Genomic DNA, 21938 nt, shown 5'->3' with positions numbered 1-21938 from the left:
TAAAACTGTGCCTGCAGTGTAGCACACGTGGAGCAGGGAAAACTTAAGGGGCTGCAGTCCTTCATTCTTCTAGTTGTGTGGTACCTCAGAGATCGGACCCCCATCAATGATGGAGACATCATATTTTAGCGATGTACCTTCAATTTAGGAGATGATAAAATAGATACTGGCAGAATGTATAACATCATGTCCATACTCATCCTGTGTACATTAGTGGAAAAAAATTTTGCATGAAACCATAAACTTTATTTCAAGTTTTCCTTTTTTTATTTTAAACACAAATACATTTACAGCATGCAGAAAGACTGATGGAAATGGCAATTTACCTGTCCCAATATCAATGTGTATTATGCGCTGACCTCTTACTGGCAGGTCTTCTGTCACCGACGCCCAGTAAGGGTCACAGTTTTAAATAATTAAAATAATTTAGCCGATCGCCATTAATAAATAGTTACACACTGTGCTCGCATCGCCGTACTATTCCCAATATACGCAAGTGTCAGGAAGAAAACATGAGAACCAAAGACGAACCGAAAAAGGCTCAACGACAGACCGTCTAATATCATCTCCGGTCGGTAACCATAAACCGTTTGAATAGAAGCCTCTTGTAGGGGAGAGCAAGGAAACAAAACTATTCAGGGTAGACTCTTTCGGATAATTTTTATTTTTTTACCATTTAGTTTAACAAGAGCAAAAACAAATCCTGATATATAAAGGTATGTTTTACCTATTATAAGAAAAAATAAAAATGTAGACGAGAGTAACGGAGGCACAAAAGAAAAATATTCTGCTTCCTGTTTAGTGTGATGTGCACTGGTATCGCCTAACACATACCTGCGGCTTCTGCCATTCTTAGGCAACTTATATGGTGGCATCCTATATCTGGCATGGCCTGAAAAAGCCTGGGAAACATTGCAATCTAAGACCTCATTCAGATGGCTGCAAGTAGTGCGCATTTCTGCAAGTCACAGCCTGAAAAAAAAGCACTCACATTATGGCAGTCTGAATGGGGCCTTATAAGTCTGGCTCTGTTGGTTTAAAGCGACAGGTACATATTAAAGGGAACCTGTCAGCTGCAATATACACCCAGAACCACGAGCCGTTATGGGTGCATATTTCTAATCCCCCCCAACTGTCCTAGTATATAGTAGCCATAAAGAGATCTGTAGAAAAAGTATTTCTAAAGCTCCTTTATGATATGCTAATGAACGCAGGGACTAGTCCCAAGTGAATTAATTCCCCCTAACTAGTCCGCCGCCTTAGCATGTTAGCACGTCCACAGGGGAGTGGTAACATGCTATTCAATACCCACTGCCCAGCGTCATCAGCAGTGACGCAGGTACCCTTGTCCGTTGCCACCGCCTCTCAGACTCTAGGTATAGTCAGTGCGCATGATCAGAAGTCCCCGCACTTCCGGAACTGCTGATCATCCGCACTGAGCCTAAACCCACCATCTGAGGCTGTGACAACAGGCGCAAGTACGTGCTTCACCGCCGATAATGCTGGGCATTGAATAGCATTTTAAAACGTCCCTGTGGGCGTGCTAACATGCTAAGAGGGTGAATAGTCGGGGGATAGAATGCCCTTGCAAATAGTCCTTGCCCTCATTAACATATCATAAAGGATCTTAAACATTTTTTCTAAAGATCTCCATCTATGCTACTAGATACAGGGACTGTTAGGAAGGGATTATAAACATGCACCCAGAACTGCTCGTGGTTCTGGGTGCATATTGCACCTGACAGATACATATTAAACTCAGACCACTCGTGCACTGTCCGAGACCATGAGAGATCAGGAAAGGGATTAGTGTTCACTGATCATGCATTTTATAGAAAGTCAGTATTGAGGCTCCCTACAGCTCTGGAGTGTATGTATGTGTTACCTAGCAGCACCTAATAGAATTCAAAGCTGGCGGCTGCTAACAGGGAATGATGAAGATAAACTGATCTGACCAGTGTCCTTCAGTATATACTAGCCTATACGCAGTGAGTAGCCAAAGGGCTCGGACACAAGCTCCTCTAGTATTTCATCAGTGGAGTATACCGAGGCTCCCATGTAAGAAAGGCTTAGCCTCCAGTATAGCCGCCATGATCTCTGAGAGTAACTGGTTATAACAATATTATAAGCTTCACTTTTAGCGTCCAGACAGGGGAAAAAAAAAAAAAAAGAAAAGTTCAAAATCGGAAGCATACAAAATAATCTACTGCATGAGAACGAACGTCAATTAAGGAGGTAGAGTGCAAAATCAATGACATCCTAAACAAAAAAAGAAAAATCCATCAGGTACAAGTCATGTTACACTCAGAAATCTTAAATGTCCTAACTATAAATTCCTATCTTTCAAACAGGATCGGTCCTATATTTGTACAGCCCATAAAAGTGTGCGCTGTGCTGTCCCCTCTGTTGATCTTCATAGCACGCATGAGACGGAAAACTGTGCGCGACACGGAAAACTGTGCGCGACACGGAAAACTGTGCGCGACACGGAAAACTGTGCGCGACACGGAAAACTGTGCGCGACACGGAAAACTGTGCGCGACACCCAGTTGTCCATTTACTCATGCATTTTCAGGAAGACTTACAAGAGGGACGGCACAACAGAATTTTAATAAAAGCTGTACCAGAATAGGGAAATATAAGCATTTCCTAAAAGGGTGCCGATGGGTCCAAGACTGAACCCCTTTTTATAAACCATGTGTTAGATAAATCGGCAATGGGACACCCAGTCACCCAGAGAAAACCTGGAAGTGGGGGGTGTGCGGCAGTCCTGTCTACATTCCTTTTTCCAGTGCATGTAAATATATGTCCCCATTCCATGAAAGCACCACTGCAAGGAATGTATATAAATGTAAAACTGCAATGGCTAAAAATCGAAAGTGGTGTAATGAGTAAATTAAATATACATTTCATAAACGACCCTAAAGCCAGTGCAAGCGCCGTTCTACAGTAACACGCCCGGATGATCCCATACACATTGATTACCAGGGTAAAGCAGAATGTTTTCACACATTAACGCTAAAGAACAGCACAGTCTTGTACAGAAACGTTTTTCCTCCTGCCTCGTGTTACGACCGCACGGCAGCAGGTTTTCCACCACAGGATAGTAGAGCAGCCTCGAGTGTCCCGAAATCTGGAGATTATTTGGTAGTGGAGATTTCGGCCCAGCGGCAGGTATAATAAAGCACACTTTAGTAGCTAGACACTGTACAATCTACAGTATTTTATTGTAGCATTGATGTTATATAGGAGAGTCACTGCATCGGTCGCCCGTCGCCACCTGTACAACGCAGCAGACTCTTACACGTATTGGAAAAAAAGGTTAACCTGGAAGTGTATTAAACAGTTATAGTTTGCTCCATGTCCCTATGACGAAAGATATACGGAGACGTGACTAGGCTCTATGCGACCAGTGACGTACATTCAGACTTGGCACAGTGCAGACTAGATTTAAGACATGGAGAACAAACTGTGCAATAGATGGAGCTATTAAATTACATTTCATATGTAAATACATTGGAATTGCACTCTATGTTTTTGCTGCAAATAAAAAATTTTTTTTTTTTTTTGCAAAAAAAAAAAAGAAAAAAAATTGGGAGAAAGGAAGAGCTGTACAGGCCAGATATAAATTACAATTTCAAAAACAATCCTACAATCCCCAAGGTGAAGTGAACCCCAGTAATGATCACCACTTGACTGTCCTCGGTGCGGATGATCCCTCAGCAGCTGAAAGAAGAAACAAAATAAATAAGCAAAAAAACATGGTCAACGTCATAGCTGCAATCACAAGAGGGTATGCTCTGTTCACACCGAGGTCAAAGGATTTGACTCAGATGTGATCGATGATATCGCACTGCACTTGGATGACATCAGAGTGTAGTCAATGCTTCACTCGCGGCCATAGACTTATATGGGTGCGAGTGATACGAGTCTCGCAGACAATCACAGCATTCTGTGATTTGCTTCCTCAGTCCGATTAGGGCAGATCTGATCTGCAGCATTGTCTTACATGGGGCTGAGTGCAATGCAAGATTTTCTCGCATTGCACTCTGTGCAAGTCATACTTGCCAGTGTAGTCTTCCACAGCCCCAGTCATGCATATGCACTTTGATCTGCCCTGAGCAGGACAGACGAAAGAAGGGAATTTTGTTTACTTACCGTAAATTCCTTTTCTTCTAGCTCCAATTGGGAGACCCAGACAATTGACAATTGGGTGTATAGCTATTGCCTCTGGAGGCCACACAAAGTATTACACTTAAAAGTGTAAGGCCCCTCCCCTTCTGGCTATACACCCCCAGTGGGATCACTGGCTCACCAGTTTTAGTGCCAAAGCAAGAAGGAGGAAAGCCAATAACTGGTTTAAAGACCAATTCAATCCGAGGAAACATCGGAGAACTGAACCATACCACATGAACAACATGTGTACCCGAAAAAACAGAAAAACCCCGAGAAAACAGGGCGGGTGCTGGGTCTCCCAATTGGAGCTAGAAGAAAAGGAATTTACGGTAAGTAAACAAAATTCCCTTCTTCTTTGTCGCTCCATTGGGAGACCCAGACAATTGGGATGTCCAAAAGCAATCCCTGGGTGGGTAAAAGAATACCTCATGATAGGGCCGTCAAACGGCCCTCTCCTACAGGTGGCCAACCGCCGCCTGAATGACTTATCTACCTAGGCTGGCGTCTGCCGAAGCGTAGGTATGCATCTGATAATGCTTGGTAAAAGTAAGTAGACTCGACCAGGTGGGTGCCTGACACACCTGCTGAGCCGTAGCCTGGTGCCGTAATGCCCAGGATGCACCCACGGCTCTGGTAGAATGGGCCTTCGGCCTTGAGAGAACCAGAAGCCCAGTAGAACTGTAGGTTTCAAGAATTGGTTCCTCGAGCCCCCGAGCAAGGGTGGATCTGGAAGCTTGCGACTGTTTACGCCGACCAGCGACAAGGACAAAGAGTGCATCCGGGTGGCGCAGGAGCGCCATGCGGGAAGTAGAACCTGAGTGCTCTCACCAGAACCAACAGATGCAAATCTTTCTGAAATTGATGGACTGGACGAGGACACAAAGAAGGTGAGGTGATATCCTGATTGATATGAAAATGGGATACCACCTTAGGGAGAAATTCCGGAACCGGACGCAGAACTACCCTGTCCTGGTGCAGGACCAGGAAGGGAGTTTGTATGAGAGCGTTGCTAGCTCGGAAACTCTCCTAAGAGACGAGACCGTTACTAGAAGGCCACTTCCCGTGAAAAACGGGAAGGGAGACATCCTTCAAAGGCTCGAAAGGCGGCATCTGGAGAGCAATTAGAACCTTGTTCAGATCTCAGGGCTCTAACGGCCGCTTGTACGGAGTGCTGAGAAGACAAACTCCCCGTAGGAACGTGCGTACCTGAGGAAGTCGTCGTTTCTGAAAAAATACAGATAGCGCTGAGACTTGTCCCTAAAGGGAACTGAGCGACAACCCATTTTCCTACCTAGATTGCAGGAAGGAAGGAAACATAGACGATGCAACCGGCCAGGGAGAAACACCCTGCGCCGAGCACCGAGATAAGAACATCTTCCACGTCCTGTGGTCAATCTTGGCGGACGTTGGTATGCTAGCCTGTCTCATGGTGGCAACCACGTCCTGAGGTAATCCTGACGACACTAGGTTCCAGGACTCAATGCCACACCATCCGGTTGAGGGCCGTAGAATTCAAATGGAAGAATGGCCCTTGAGACAGCCAGTCTGATTGGTCTGGTAGTGCCCCCGGTTAGCCTACCGTGAGGCACCACAGAACCGAGTACCACAACATCCTCGGCCAATTTGTAGCGACGAGGATGGCGCGGCCGCAGTCGGTCTTGATCTAGCGCAGTACTCTGGGCAACAATGCCAGAGGTGGCACCTAAGGTAGCTGGAACTGCGACCAATGCTGAACTAAGGCGTTTGCCGCCAGAGCTCGATGATTGTGAAACCGTGCCATGAAGCTGGCACATTGTTGTTGTGCCGTGACGCCATTAGATCGACGTCCGGCCTCTGTCAGCGGCGCCAGATCTCCTGAAACCCGTCCGGGTGAGGAGACCATACTCTTTCGGCCACACCTCAGCGACTTAGGAAGTCAGCTTCCTAGTTTCCACACTTGGGATGTGAATTGTGGATATGGTGGATGCCGTGTCTTCCACCCACATCAGAACCTGCCGGACTTCCTGGAAGGCTTGCCGGTTGCGCGTTCTTCCTTGGTGGTTGATGTATGCCACCGCTGTGGAGCTGTCCGACTGAAGTCGGATATGCTTGCTTTCCAGCCGCTGTTGGAAGGATTGTAGGGCAAGATACACTGCTCTGTGTTCAAGAACATTGATCTGAAGAGTGGACTCTTGCTGAGTCCACGTACCCTGAGCGCTGTAGTGGAGAAAAACTGCTCCCCACCCTGATAGACTCGCGTCTGTCGTAACTATCGCCCAGGACGGGGATAGGAAGGACCTTCTTTTTGACCAAGAGGTGAGAAGAAGCCACCACCGTAGAGATTCCTTGGCCGCCTGAGAAAGAACGACGACTCTGTTGAGGGACGTCGACTCCTCGTCCCATTGGCGGAGAATGTCCCATTGTAGTGGACGCAGTAAAACTGCGCGAAAGGAACTGCCTCCATTGCTACCATCTTACGTAGGAAGTGCATGAGGCGTCTCAATGTGTGCGACTGGTTCTTAAAGAAGAGCTTGCAGCCCGTAGTGAATGCTGTTTGTCTAGCGGCAGCTTCACTATCGCTGAGAGAGTAAGAAACTCTATGCCTAGATATGTTATCGATAGGGTCGGGGTCGGATCTGACTTTAAAAAGTTGATGATCCACCCAAAACTCTAGAGAGTCTCCAGCGCAACGTTCGGGCAGTGTTGGCATGTTTCCTAAGAGAGTGCCTTGACAAGTAGATCGTCTAAATACGGGACCACAGAGTGACCCTGAGAGTGCAGGACTGTGACTACTGCTGCCCTGACCTTGGCGAAGACCAGTTGGACTGTCGCTAGCCGGAAGGTAGAGCTACGAACAGAGGGTGTTCGTCTCCTATAACGAAGCGTAGAAACGCTAGTGCTCTGGATCAATCGGCACGTGTGGATAAGCATCCTTGATGCCTAATGATGCTAGGAAATATCCTTGGGACCTTGAGGCGATGACATGGCGGAGGGATTCCATCCGGAACCGCCTGGTGTCCACGAGCTTGCTGAGCATTTTTAGATCCAGAACGGGACGGAACGGCCCGTTGTTATAGGTACCGCAAAGAATTTGGGGTAAAAAACGTGACCTTGTTCCTGAAGAGGAACGGGGGTCATCACTCTTTCTGCCTATAGAGTGCACCCTGTTTGCAGAAGAGCAGCGGCCCGGCCGGGAGGTGGAGAAATTCTGAAGAATCGAGTTGGAGGACGAGAAGTGAGCTCTATCCTGTACCCGTGAGACAGAATGTCTCACACTCAATGGTCATTGACCTATGGCAGCTAAATATCGCCAAGGCGGGAGAGCCTGCTACCGACCGAGGCCGCAAGTCATGAGGAAGCCGCCTTGGAAGCGGGTTTTCAGACTGTCGCTTTTTTGGGCGAGACTGAGCCCGCTAAGAATCTTAGCTCCTCTGATCCTTTTGAGTCCACATTGGACGAGGAAAAATGGGACCTGCCCGAGCCTCGAAAAGGCCGAAAACCCCGACTGCCTCTTGCTCTGTTGGGGTTTGTTGTGTCCGGGCTGAGGAAAGGATGAATCCTTACCCCTGGACTGTTTAATGGTTACATCCAACGCTCACCAAACAGTCGGTCAGCAGAAAAAGGCAACTGGTTAGGCAACCTTTTTTGGAAGCAGAATCTGCCTTCCATTCACTTAACGAGCAGACCAGGCTCTGCTTAAAAACACGGAGTAGCGGAGGCTACCGCCGCACGGTTCGCAGAGTCCAGGACAACCTGAATCGCGTAAGAAACAAATGCAGACATTTGAGAGGTTAAGGATGCCACCTGCGGCACAGATGTACGTGTAACCGTGTCAATCTGTGTAAGACAAGCTGAAATAGCTTGGAGTGCCCCAAGGGAGAGAATGCCGGAGCCAACGGTGCGCCGACAGCCTCATAGATGGCTTTCGACCAGAGATCCATCTGTCTGTCAGTGGCATCTTTGAGTTTGCAGTTCCATCTCCCACTGCAACTATGGATCTAGCTACAAGCCTGGAGATTGGAGGATGCCGCTCGGGACATTGGGTCCAGTCCTTGACCAAGTCAGGGGACAGGGATAACGTGTATCCTAAGCCGTTTGGAGAAGCGCATATCTGGATAAGCGTGGTGTTCCTGGACTGCCTCTCTGAAGGCAGAGTGGTCCAGAAAAATACGTGAAGCTGACTCCTCCACTGGAGGAGCTGTGAGAAATAACCCACAATCTATAGATGGACGCTATAAGATTATTTACTATGGCGTCACAATCAGGTGTATCCAGATTGAGAGCGGTCTCAGGATCAGAATCCTGAGCCGCTACTTCCGCCTCATTACACAGCGAGTCCTTCTGTTAGGACCCTGATGAAACCGAGGCCGCTCATAGCGAGCCCACTTAGGCTGTCTGGGACTGACGTCCGTGCAGAGCCGTGACTCTGGGATGCGTGTGACATTCCCGGAGCTGTTAGTTATTCACACTGAGGGGGGCCATGGATCAATGATTCAACAGTGCCCATATTGTGAGAGACATGTCCGGACTGCTAGGCTCTAGTATCATAGCCATAGTCTCAGAAAAACTGTCAGTAAATACTGCAGACACCGTCCTCATCCCCTGGCCATTAGTGCATACAATGGGAGTCTATGTACCTGCCGGCCGTATAGCCGTACATGCTGTACCAGCTGTATAGAAAAACATGTGGTTCTGCACCTTTGTTTTACACAGAGAATATGCTGATAACTCCTCCGCATAATCCAGGAGGGTATATACAACGTGCGACCAAACAGTGCAATGTATATAGTACAAGCATATCTATAAGTGCACTTCTGCACTAGTGGGGTTAGCACCACAGGTGCTGCTTAACGCCTGTTACAGCGATTGTGTGACTATCAGAATGCCAGGGTCTTCCACACTTGTCTCTGTATCGTACAGAAACTGACACTAATGGCTGCCGGTGTCCTTGTAGAGAAGGAAGCCGTGGGCGTGCCTGAGAAAGTGCGGGAATCCGGATTCACAGTGCACACAGTGAGAGGGGTGGAGTATGCAAAACATACTCCAGCTCTCAACTCTGCTCTATGCAGCGTCACGCCCCTACCCTAACTGTCAGGGCTGTGGGCGGTAACGAAGGGAGACTAGGCCCAGAAGCCGGGGACTCGAGTTAACAGCGCGGCCGCCGTAAAAGCGCGGGCCGCGCTGAAGTCCCCGGCGCACCACAAGTGCCAGCCGCGCCGCAGTTCCAGCGGCCGGCGCGACCGATTCATAGAAGTGGCCAGCGTCCCGCCCCTCTCCTGACTGGCAGGTCTGGGGGCGGGAACGAACGGAAGCAGGCCGCAAAAGCCGGGGACTCTAGTTATCAGCGCGGCCGCCGTAAAAGCGCGGGCCGCGCTGAAGTCCCTGGCGCACCACAAGTGCCAGCCGCGCCGCTGCCAGCGGCCGGCGCGACCGATTCCTGGAAGTGGCCAGCGTCCCGCCCCTCTCCTGACTGGCAGGTCTGGGGGCGGGAACGAACGGAAGCAGGCCGCAAAAGCCGGGGACTCTAGTTATCAGCGCGGCCGCCGTAAAAGCGCAGGCCGCGCTGAAGTCCCCGGCGCACTACAAGTGCCAGCCGCGCCGCAGTCCCAGCGGCCGGCGCGACCAATTCCCATAAGTGAGCCTGCTTCAGCAAAGCTGAATGAGGCCATGGCACAAGCGCCGCAGCGCTGATGTCCCCCGGCGCACTACAACACCCAGCATGCTGCGGTGTGAGCGCCAAATGCACGGGGACACAGAGTACCTTGAGGAAGCAGGGCCATGTCCCTGATGTACTCCGCTCCATCCAGCATCTTCTCCAGGGGCTGTAGATGGAGCACGGTCTCAGTGCCTGGAGACCGGTAAATCCCACTTCACCCAGAGCCCTGTAAAAAGGGATGGGGAAGGAATCAGCATGTGGGCTCCTGCCGCCGTACCCGCAATGGGTACCTCAACCTTACAAACACCTCCGACATACAGTGGGGTGAGAAGGGAGCATGCTGGGGACACTATATGTGTCCTCTTTTCTTCCATCCGACATAGTCAGCAGCTGCTGCTGACTAAAAAGTGGAGCTATGCGTGGATGTGTTGCCTCCTTCGCACAAAGCACAAAACTGGTGAGCCAGTGATCCCACTGGGGGTGTATAGCCAGAAGGGGAGGGGCCTTACACTTTTAAGTGTAATACTTTGTGTGGCCTCCAGAGGCAATAGCTATACACCCAATTGTCAATTGTCTGGGTCTCCCAATGGAGCGACAAAGAAATATTGTAGTGCGCCTGCGCAGGACCTCAATGCCGGCCTGTGTGCATGACGTAGGACGCGTCATGCACGCTGGCTTCAGAAGAAGGACGACAAAGATGGCCGAAAGAGAACGGAGACACTCATCTGACCAGTCTGCACCGCACCGACCATTTAGAGGAGTATAAAACTGATTTTTACGTTTTAGACAGCGGCCTGGGTTCTTATAGACATGTCAGAATTCTGTATAAAAAAGCTCACTGGTGGTGGCCGCAGATTATAGTCACCAAATCTGGTAACAGGTTCCCTTTAAGATGCCATATCACGAGAACCCTAAAGGCTAGTCAAAGCCATGGGAGACATGAGGAACGAGCCATACCATGCTTGGTACTTTTAAAAAGCAGTTGGCTGCTGGGATGGGCACGACTCAAGTACGGAGTATTATGTAAGTCAATATGAAACTAGCATTTTTTTGCGGGAAATCTGGAAAAATGCTTGAGTTCCCCATTGACTGGCATTATACTCTGGTAATCAAGTCGCGCACATCCGAGCATGCAACTGCTCGTTAAGAATACGAAGAACCAGAGGCTGGTAGTTCTCGCTCATCACTAGTCATGACGTCAGAGGTCTACACAGTGCCAGAAACTGGCAGAGTCAAGATAAGTGAGGAGGAAGTCACATGGCAGCGTAAAGTAAAGGCCACACAGGGAAATGCGTGGAGGACTGGATTTTGGCCTATGGTGCTTGAAAAGTTAAGCAGCAAAGCAAAATCTTATATTTTCCGATCCCAAGGTTTTTTTTTAATTCACATTTAATGATTCAATTCACTTGAAATTTTATTCAATCGAGTGTAATGCAGAATTTAAAATTTTGGCAGATTCACTCATCGCCATGTAAGACAGGATATAATTAAAGGAAGCAGAATATAACAGCTTGTGGTGGATAAGAAAAATTCACTCAAGGCCCACGACACCACTTTTACATTGCACCACTATGGTTACAGCTTCCCCTTATGATTTGGCGATTATACTAGTAACTTGTATCTCTACAGATTGTACGGATTTATATTCTATTGGTTGATGGATGCAATACTGTGTTTTTCCAAAAAGAAGCCCTCCCCCGAAAATAAGCCCTAGTCGCAGATCAATAATGAAGTGTCTGTGCAGCTAAAAAATATAAAGATACTGCAGGACACTTCATTATAGACAGCGGCACCCCGCAATCACACTCACCCGATGCTGAGCGGCAGGACCCGCACACATCAGCTCTCACCCGCACACATCAGCTCTCACCCGCACACATCAGAGTGAGTGTGTCGGCACGTGTCAGCGTCAGCCAGCAGCAGGGGAAAACGGTGTGCAGCAACCATCGGAGGTCACAGGAAGGACCTGGGAGCCACGCAGACGTCCGGGTCTGGTAAGTATGAGTCTCCTGGGAAGGATGGGGGGTGGTGGGGGGGGGGGTGTCTGCTTTTTGGGAGGGGGGGGGGGGGGGGGGGTAAACCTACCCCCAACATGTTTCTCCAAAAATAAGATCTCCTCCAAAAAAAAAGCCCTAGTGCTTTTTTGGGGGGTGAAAAAGTATAAGACAGCGTCTTCTTTCTGGAAAGACACGGTAGCTTGTGTGTTGAGTAAAGCTTCAAGAGATCCAACTTTTGATACCCAAACACTGATCAAAGTTTAAACTCTCACTAAAATATCCCAAAAAGAAAAAAAAAAATATATGATATGATATATACTTACATTTTGTCAGGCTTAGCACTTCCACCACGGATAGAAACTGGCTGACTATTCTGAGGGAATACAGCGCCGCTGCGAATTGCATTTGGGTGTGTTGGTGAGGCAGCTGGGTGCTGACCGGGACGGATAGGTTTAGCTTAAAGAAAAATCACATTGAGGTAGATTAACAGGACAGCTTAAAATAGTTTGTCTCATCGGGGACATATGGATAGAATAAGCCGCAAATGTCGCATTGCTGGAACCTTTGTATATAGAGAACCGTGCTCAGCTCATTTCATGGTTCCCACAGAAATCATTAGAATATTACAAGTGCATGTCCAACTCTACAATCCACCAACATGGACATTGAACAAAGAATTTGGCCACTTAAAATTAAACATTTGTTTGTAGGATATGTGCATAGAAAGCAGAGCAGTTACCGATCTGTGCAGAGTGTCCCCTTCTTGCCATGTTCTTGGATCTTACAGCCTCTTTAATGCGGTCGACCTCCTGTTGATACCTTTTCCTATCGCGAGATGCATTTTCTTTGGCTTCTTTTAGAGCAGACTCCAAGGCCTTAACTCGTTCAGCTGTAGCTCTAAGTCGTTTCTCCAGCTTTGGAAGCTCGCAACGCAGATCTGCATTATCACGTACCAGCTACAGAAGAACAGAAGTGAAGGATTCATTTTGCACTTTGAACAAAATGCATAAAATTGTTAAGTTGGAGTCGATCCGTACCTGTTTATGGACCTTGGTGAGCTGCTCAAGGTTATTTTCCAGAAAGGAAATCTTCTGTTTCTGTGCAGCGCTCCCTCCAGTATCATCGGAGTCCATTTCTGCACTCTGTATGGAAAGGATACACCATTGCTCAGCAATAGGAGAACCCAGACATACCATAAGAAATGGAGGACCTGGAAATTAATTACCTTTTTCACTCTTGTTGTCAAATCCTGAACAAAAAGCTTCCTGAGATTATGCAGAGTCTGGAGCTCCTTTGCCTAAAATACAGAATCTTAAGATTAATTTCAAGAAAACTTAAGCTTCCAAATAATGAACTAACATCAGCCATATTCCGCTTACCACGGTCTCTTCGAGTCCCTTCAGATCCTGTCGGGCTTGCTCTCTCCTGTCCTGCATAACCCTGAAGAATATTGCAAAAACATTAACAAGTCATACCATGATCGCAATAAAAGGCCTGAATTCAGAGGAAAACAAACGAGTCCAGCTTAAAGGGAACCTGTCACCGGTTTTTCCCTATTAAACTAAAAGAATCACCTTCTTCAGCTCCTGGGCTGCATTCTATGAAGGTGCACCTTGGCCCCGACTCCCCTTCCAGACCCCAAAAATAACTTTATAAAACCTGGCCGTTCGGTATGCAAATTACATTGGTTGGCCAGATGGGCGGGCTCATTTTCTGCTCCTGTCCTCCCTCCTGCCGCTGTCCTCCGTCCTTTCTTGATTGACATGATGACACCCTCAGTCATCATCCTCACTGCATTTTCAAATCTCGCGCCTGTGCAGTTATGTCGGCTCGAACAGGCGCAGTTCGCTCTGCCATATCGCGGGCAGAGCAGAAAACATAGCTGCCCTCGCTTGCGCCGGTGAACCAAATGCGCAGGCGCGAGATTATGGGCGGGTACGAGGATGGCGCTGGTGAGGTCATGCACAGGGCCGACCATAATCTCACGCCTGCGCATTTAGCTCACCGGCGCGAGCTAGGGCAGCTATGTTTTCTGCTCTGGCCGTGATATGGCAGAGCGAACTGCGCCTGCGCGAGCCGACATAACTGCACGGGTGCGAGATTTGAAAATGCAACGAGGATGATGATGGAGGCGTCAGCACTTCAATCAAGAAAGGAGAACGGCGAACAGCGGCAGAAGGGGGGACAGGAGCCAAAAATGAGTCCGCCCATCTGACCAACGCAGGTAATTAGCATACCTAACAGCCAGGTTTTAGAAAGTTATTTTTGGGATCTGGAAGGGGTGGTGGGGGGGGGGGGGGGGGGGGTCAGCAACAAGGTGCACCCTCACAGAATGCATCCCAGGAGCTACAGAAGGGGATTCTTTTAGTTTATTAGGGAAAAATATGGTGACCAGTTCCCTTTAAAGACAGTTTGCACTATTCTAGGTCCTTAAAGTAGCTGTATAGTATTGCAAAAACATGGCTGCTTTCTTCTAAAGACAACACCAAGTCTGACCACAAGTGGCATGACATTTTGCAGTTCAGACCATTCGCATTAATAAAACTCAGTCGCAGTCTAAGATATAAGCTCCAGGACAAGTGTGCAGCCGAAAAAAGAAGCCACGTTGATTACTCGATCTTCATGTACTTACGTGAGGTCATGCAACTTTTTGCTTTTCTCCTGATCTGCACCCTTCAGTTTTTCATGCTCCACCCGCAGACGTTCTTGCTCGAGCATCATCTTCTGGTTTTGGCTGGAAAAAAAAAAAATAAAATTTTAAAAAGATAGAAAAAAGGACTATATGACCGGACAGCCCGATTTGTACCTAGGACTGCTTATTTAACCATGTCCTAATAAACACACGGACAGGGTTTGACCAGTTCTAACAATATCCTCAAAGTGTATGAACCGAGCTCCTTGAAATATGCAAAGTCACCTGAAACGGCCGATAAGCTTTTTCCTACCGATAAATCACATTTTTATCTCAATGCGACATTTAGATTAAAATGTCGCCCTGTTGCCTACATTAAATATATTGTCAAGAATAATGGAGGACTTACTCTTGGAGCTCTGTGATGACCTTCTCCTTAGTATCAATCTCGTCCCTCAGACTGCTCAGCTGTTTCTGATGAGTTTCCCGATGACTCTGGATCTGTTGTTCCACGGCGTGCTAAGGAAGAAGATTTCATTTTAGGTTACGAGCGGAAAAGGTTTTCTTTTGGTTATGCATTTTATTTATATTATGCATTGCAATTATAGCGCTATCATATTCCATAGCACTTCACCTACTTTATCATCGCTGTCCCCATTGGGGCTCACAATCTAAATTCCCTATCACTAGGTCTTTCGAGTGTGGGAGGAAAACTGAGAACCTGGAGGAAACCCACACAAACACGGGGAATACATACAAACTTCATGCAGATGTTATACTTGGCAGGATTCGAACCCAGTACCCCAGCAAGACAAAGCAACAGTGCTCGCCCCCTGAGCCGGACGGACAGGCGCCTCGCCCCCTGAGCCGGACGGACAGGCGCCTCGCCCCCTGAGCCGGACGGACAGGCGCCTCGCCCCCTGAGCCGGACGGACAGGCGCCTCGCCCCCTGAGCCGGACGGACAGGCGCCTCGCCCCCTGAGCCGGACGGACAGGCGCCTCGCCCCCTGAGCCGGACGGACAGGCGCCTCGCCCCCTGAGCCGGACGGACAGGCGCCTCGCCCCCTGAGCCGGACGGACAGGCGCCTCGCCCCCTGAGCCGGACGGACAGGCGCCTCGCCCCCTGTGCCACCGTGCTGTTTTGATTATTGATTTAAGAATTATTTAATGCCCTGTATGAGAAGGGATAATTTACCGATCGCTGAGGGTCTGACTGCAGGTACCCCCACCAATTTTGAGAACAAAAGCTGTAAAGAGCCCTTGTGAATGAAGTAGTAATTGATCATGCGCACTGCTATCCCATTCTTTAAAGGGGACCACTGAAAGAAGGGAATTTTGTTACCGTAAATTCCTTTTCTTCTAGCTCTTATTGGGAGACCCAGACGATTGGGTGTATAGCTACTGCCTCCGGAGGCCACACAAAGCATTACACTAAAAAGTGTAAGGCCCCTCCCCTTCTGGCTATACACCCCCCGTGGGATCACGGGCTTACTCAGTTTTAGTGCTAAAGCAAGAAGGAGGAAAGCCAATAACTGGTTTAAACAAATTCACTCCGAGTAACATCGGAGAACTGAAAACCGTTCAACATGAACAACATGTGGACCCGCAAACAAACCAAAAATCCCGAAGGACAACAGGGCGGGTGCTGGGTCTCCCAATAAGAGCTAGAAGAAAAGGAATTTACGGTAAGTAACAAAATTCCCTTCTTCTTCGGCGCTCTATTGGGAGACCCAGACGATTGGGACGTCCAAAAGCAGTCCCTGGGTGGGTAACGAAATACCTCATGTTAGAGCTGCAAGACAGCCCTCCCCTACGGGGAGGCCACTGCCGCCTGCAGGACTCTTCTACCTAGGCTGGCGTCCGCCGAAGCATAGGTATGCACCTGATAATGTTTGGTGAAAGTGTGCAGACTCGACCAGGTAGCTGCCTGGCACACCTGTTGAGCCGTAGCCTGGTGTCGTAATGCCCAGGACGCACCCACGGCTCTGGTTGAATGGGCCTTTAGCCCTGATGGAACCGGAAGCCCCGCAGAACGGTAGGCTTCAAAAATTGGTTCTTTGATCCATCGAGCCAGAGTGGCTTTAGAAGCCTGCGACCCTTTGCGCTGACCAGCGACAAGGACAAAGAGTGCATCAGAGCGGCGCAGGGGCGCCGTACGGGAAATGTAGATTCTGAGTGCTCTCACCAGATCTAACAAATGTAAATCTTGTTCATACCGGTGAACCGGATGACGACAAAAAGAAGGTAAGGAGATATCCTGATTAAGATGAAACGAGGATACCACCTTAGGGAGAAATTCCTGAATGGGGCGCAACACTACCTTGTCCTGGTGGAACACCAGGAAAGGAGCCTTGGATGACAGAGCTGCCAGCTCAGACACTCTCCGAAGAGACGTGATCGCTACCAGAAAGGCCACTTTCTGTGACAGGCGAGAAAGGGAAACCTCTTTCAGAGGCTCAAAAGGCGGCTTCTGGAGAGCAACTAGTACTCTGTTCAGATCCCATGGATCTAACGGCCGCTTGTACGGGGGCACGATATGACAGACCCCCTGCAGGAACGTGCGCACCTTAGAAAGGCGTGCCAGACGCTTTTGAAAAAACACGGATAGTGCCGAGACTTGCCCTTTAAGGGAGCCAAGCGACAAGCCCTTTTCTAACCCCGATTGCAGGAAAGAAAGAAAAGTGGGCAATGCAAATGGCCAGGGGGATACTCCTTGTGCAGAGCACCAGGATAAGAAAATCCTCCACGTTCTGTGGTAGATCTTAACAGAGGTGGACTTCCTAGCCTGTTTCATGGTGGCAACGACTCCTTGGGATAATCCTGAAGACGCTAGGATCCAGGACTCAATGGCCACACAGTCAGGTTCAGGGCCGCAGAATTCCGATGGAAAAACGGCCCTTGGGACAGTAAGTCTGGCCGGTCTGGGAGAGACCACGGTCGGCCGACCGTGAGATGCCACAGATCCGGGTACCACGATCTCCTCGGCCAATCTGGGGCGACGAGTATGGCGCGGCTGCAATCGGCTCTGATCTTGCGTAAAACTCTGGGCAAGAGTGCCAGAGGCGGGAATACATACGGGAGCTTGAACCGCGACCAATCTTGGACTAAGGCGTCTGCCGCCAGAGCTTTTTGATCGCGCGACCGCGCTATGAATGCCGTGACCTTGTTGTTGTGGCGGGACGCCATTAGGTCGACGTCCGGCACCCCCCAGCGGCGACAGATTTCCTGAAACACTTCCGGGTGAAGGGACCATTCTCCTGCGTCCATACCCTGGCGACTGAGGAAGTCCGCTTCCCAATTTTCTACGCCTGGGATGTGAACCGCGGATATGGTGGATGCTGTGTCCTCCACCCACGTGAGAATCCGCCTGACTTCCTGGAAGGCTTGCCGACTGCGCGTCCCTCCTTGGTGGTTGATGTAAGCCACCGCTGTGGAGTTGTCCGACTGGACTCGGATTTGCCGTCCTTCCAGCAACTGCTGAAAAGCTAGGAGGGCAAGATACACTGCCCTGAGTTCCAGGACATTGATCTGAAGGGAGGACTCCTGCTGAGTCCATGTCCCCTGAGCCCTGTGGTGGAGAAAAACTGCTCCCCACCCTGATAGACTCGCATCTGTCGTGACTACTGCCCAGGATGGGGGTAGGAAGGATCTTCCCTGAGACAACGAGGTGGGAAGAAGCCACCATTGCAGAGAGTCCCTGGCCGTCTGGGAAAGGGAGACTTTCCTGTCTAGTGACGATGACTTCCCGTCCCATTGGCGGAGAATGTCCCATTGAAGTGGACGCAGATGAAACTGCGCAAAGGGAACTGCCTCCATGGCTGCCACCATCTTCCCTAGGAAATGCATGAGGCGCCTTAAGGAGTGCGACTGGCCTTGAAGGAGAGACTGCACCCCTGTCTGTAGGGAACGCTGCTTGTTCAGCGGAAGCTTCACTATCGCTGATAGAGTATGAAACTCCATGCCAAGGTATGTTAGTGATTGGGTCGGTGACAGATTTGACTTGGCAAAATTGATGATCCACCCGAAAGTCTGGAGAGTATCCAGCGTAATATTCAGGCTGAGTTGGCATGCCTCGAGAGAGGGTGCCTTGACAAGTAGATCGTCCAGATAAGGGATCACCGAGTGTCCCTGAGAGTGCAAGACCGCTACCACTGCCGCCATGACCTTGGTGAAAACCCGTGGGGCTGTCGCCAGACCGAATGGCAGAGCTACGAACTGAAGATGGTCGTCTCCTATCACAAAACGTAGAAAACGTTGGTGGTCCGTAGCAATCGGCACGTGAAGATAGGCATCTTTGATGTCTATTGAGGCAAGGAAGTCTCCTCGAGACATTGAGGCAATGACGGAGCGGAGGGATTCCATCCGGAACCGCCTTGCGTTCACGTGCTTGTTGAGCAGTTTTAGGTCCAGAACAGGACGGAAGGAGCCGTCCTTTTTTGGAACCACAAACAGATGGGAGTAAAATCCTTGCCCTCGTTCCTGAGGGGGGACCGGGATCACCACTCCTTCTGCTCTCAGAGAGTCCACCGCCTGCAGTAGGGCACCTGCTCGGTCGGGGTGTGGGGAGGTTCTGAAGAACCGAGGTGGAGGCCGAGAGTTGAACTCGATTCTGTACCCGCGAGACAAAATGTCTGTTACCCATCGGTCTTTGACCTGTGACAGCCAAATGTCGCAAAAGCGGGAGAGCCTGCCACCGACCGAGGATGCGGAGGGCGGAGGCTGAAAGTCATGAGGTAGCCGCTTTGGAAGCGGTTGCTCCATTTGGTTTTCTGGGGCGTGCGTGAGGCCGCCAGGAATCTGAGTTCCTGTGTTCCTTCTGAGTCCCTTTGGAAGAGGAGAATTGGGCCTTGCCGGAACCCCGAAAGGACCGAAACCTCGACTGCCACCTTTTCTGCTGTGGCTTGCTTGGTCTGGACTGTGGTAAGGAAGAGTCCTTACCCTTGGACTGTTTAATGATTTCAGCCAATGGCTCACCAAACAGTCTATCTCTAGATAATGGCAAGCTGGTTAAGCATTTTTTGGAACCAGCATCTGCTTTCCAGTCCTTTAACCACAAGGCTCTGCGCAAAACCACAGAGTTGGCGGACGCCATAGAGGTACGGCTTGTAGACTCAAGGACAGCATTGATAGCATAGGTTGCAAACGCAGACATTTGCGAAGTTAGGGACGCCACTTGCGGCACTGCTGGATGCATGATAGCATCCACCTGTGCTAAACCAGCTGAAATAGCTTGGAGTGCCCACACGGCCGCGAATGCTGGAGCAAACGACGCGCCAATAGCTTCATAGACAGATTTCAACCAAAGGTCCATCTGTCTGTCGTTGGCATCTTTAAGTGAAGCGCCATCCTCTACTGCGACTATGGATCTAGCCGCCAGCTTGGAAATTGGTGGATCCACCTTTGGACAGTGGGTCCAGCGTTTGGCCACGTCAGGGGGAAAAGGATAACGGGTATCCTTAGAACGTTTAGAGAAACGCTTGTCTGGATGAGCGTCGTGTTTCTGGATTGATTCTCTGAAGTCAGAGTGGTCCAAAAAAGCACTTAATTTACGCTTGGGATATAGGAAATGGAATTTCTCCTGCTGGGCAGCTGCCTCCTCTGCTGAAGGAGCTGGGGGAGAAATATCCAACAGTCTATTGATGGCCGATATAAGGTCATTAACCATGGCGTCCCCATCAGGGGCATCCAGATTGAGAGGGGTTTCAGGGTTAGAATCCTGATCCCCGTCCTCAGACTCCTCACAGAGAGACTCTCCTCGCTGAGACCCTGAGCAGTGTGATGACGTCGAGGGTCTTTCCCAGCGAGCTCGCTTAGGGTGACTGGGGCTGTCATCTGAGTCAGAGATTTCAGCCTGTGATGCCTGGGACCCCCTTGAAGTACGGATTAGTTCCAACTGAGGGGGACCTGGGAGCAAGGGCATAGCAGTGTCTATGGCTTGTATAACTGGCCTGGACTGCAAGGTCTCCAGGATTTTTGTCATAGTCACAGACATCTTATCAGCAAAAACTGCAAAGTCTGTCCCTGTCAACGGGGCAGGGTTCACAGGCGTCTCTGCCTGGGCAACTACCACCATAGGCTCTGGCTGACGAAGTGCCACTGGGACTGAACATTGCACACAATGGGAGTCGTTGGAGCCTGCCGGTAGATCAACCCCACATGCAGTACAAGTAGTGTACACAGCCCGTGCCTTGGCACCCTTGCGTTTTGTGGATGACATGTTGCTGTCTCCTCAGAGCAATACAGGGTGTCCAGCCAAGAAGCGACCTTACAGTGCAACTATATAAGAATTATATATATATATATATATATATATATATATATATATATATATATATGGTACCAAGTACACTAATATATCACTGAGGCACTAGTGGGGCCAGCGCTGAAGCGCTGCTTACCGCCCGCTTAAGAGCGGGTGTGTGGTCGCCAGAAATCCCTCCAGTCTGGGTCTCCCAGAGCCTGCTGCCTTTCCCCAGCCAGACCGCACGTGTAATGGCTGCCGGCGTTCTGTGAAGGGAGGGGGGCGGGCCCTGGGCGTGCACAGACAAAGAGCGGGAAGCCTGCGTTCCCCTGTGCCTAGTGAGAGGGCTGGAGCATGTAAATAAGGCTCCAGCCCTCGGCGCTGCCTATTGAGCAGCGTCTCTCCCCTACCCTGATTGACAGGGTGGGGGCGGGAACGAAACGGCGCTAGGCCGCAGAAGCCGGGGACTATAGTTAGAAGCGCCGCCGCCGTAAAAGCGCGGTCGGCGCGAAGTCCCCGGCGCACTACAGGTCGCAGCTGCGCCGCCGCTCCAGGAGCGGTCGGCGCAGTAGTTCCCACCATGAAAACGTCACTCAGCAAAGCTGCAGTGACCTAACCCCAGCGCACAGCGCTACTGTCCCCGGCGCACTACAACACTCAGCAAGTCCTGAGTGTGTCCGTGCGTGCCGGGGACACCGAGTACCTGAAAGATGCAGGGCCATGTCCCTGACTGTACTCGTGCTCCGCATCCAGCAGGTTCTCTGGGTCTGTGGATGGAGCCCGGCCTCAGGGCTTGAAGGCCGGCAAGATCCCACTTCCACAGAGCCCTCCAGGGGATGTGGAAGGAAAACAGCATGTGGGCTCCAGCCTCTGTACCAGCAATAGGTACCTCAACCTTACAAGCACCACCACGGGTGAGAAGGGAGCATGCTGGGGGCCCTATATGGGCCCTCTTTTCTTCCATCCGATATAGTCAGCAGCTACTGCTGACTACAAACAGTGGAGCTATGCGTGGATGTATGACCTCCTTCGCACACAAAGCTTGAAAACTGAGTAAGCCCGTGATCCCACGGGAGGGTGTATAGCCAGAAGGGGAGGGGCCTTACACTTTTTAGTGTAATGCTTTGTGTGGCCTCCGGAGGCAGTAGCTATACACCCAATCGTCTGGGTCTCCCAATAGAGCGCCGAAGAAATAGCGGATCGCTACACTTGGCTGGCATTAGGGAGTCCTTTACAAATTAATTTAGCAGAGGTGTG

At 50.0% G+C, this 21938-nt stretch overlaps 1 protein-coding gene across 1 annotated transcript in view; it reads right to left on the bottom strand.

Moving 5' to 3' along the window:
• Nucleotides 1-244: 244 nt before the first annotated feature.
• The window catches only part of KIF5B (kinesin family member 5B), a 125510-nt gene continuing 103816 nt past the window's right edge, over nucleotides 245-21938 (bottom strand). Inside the window, exons 19-26 of the mRNA XM_075315489.1 lie at nucleotides 14850-14959; nucleotides 14441-14542; nucleotides 13188-13248; nucleotides 13034-13105; nucleotides 12846-12950; nucleotides 12548-12764; nucleotides 12132-12264; nucleotides 245-3726 (exon numbers count right to left, since the gene is read on the bottom strand). Of these exons, the coding sequence (XP_075171604.1) occupies nucleotides 3720-3726; nucleotides 12132-12264; nucleotides 12548-12764; nucleotides 12846-12950; nucleotides 13034-13105; nucleotides 13188-13248; nucleotides 14441-14542; nucleotides 14850-14959 (807 nt within the window). The 3' untranslated portion in view covers nucleotides 245-3719. The remainder of the gene's footprint in view (nucleotides 3727-12131; nucleotides 12265-12547; nucleotides 12765-12845; nucleotides 12951-13033; nucleotides 13106-13187; nucleotides 13249-14440; nucleotides 14543-14849; nucleotides 14960-21938) is intronic.

The sequence above is a fragment of the Anomaloglossus baeobatrachus genome, chromosome 6 (assembly GCF_048569485.1).
Source record: "Anomaloglossus baeobatrachus isolate aAnoBae1 chromosome 6, aAnoBae1.hap1, whole genome shotgun sequence".
Taxonomy (NCBI): Eukaryota; Metazoa; Chordata; class Amphibia; order Anura; family Aromobatidae; genus Anomaloglossus; species Anomaloglossus baeobatrachus.
This window is presented reverse-complemented; position numbering and strand designations above follow the sequence as displayed.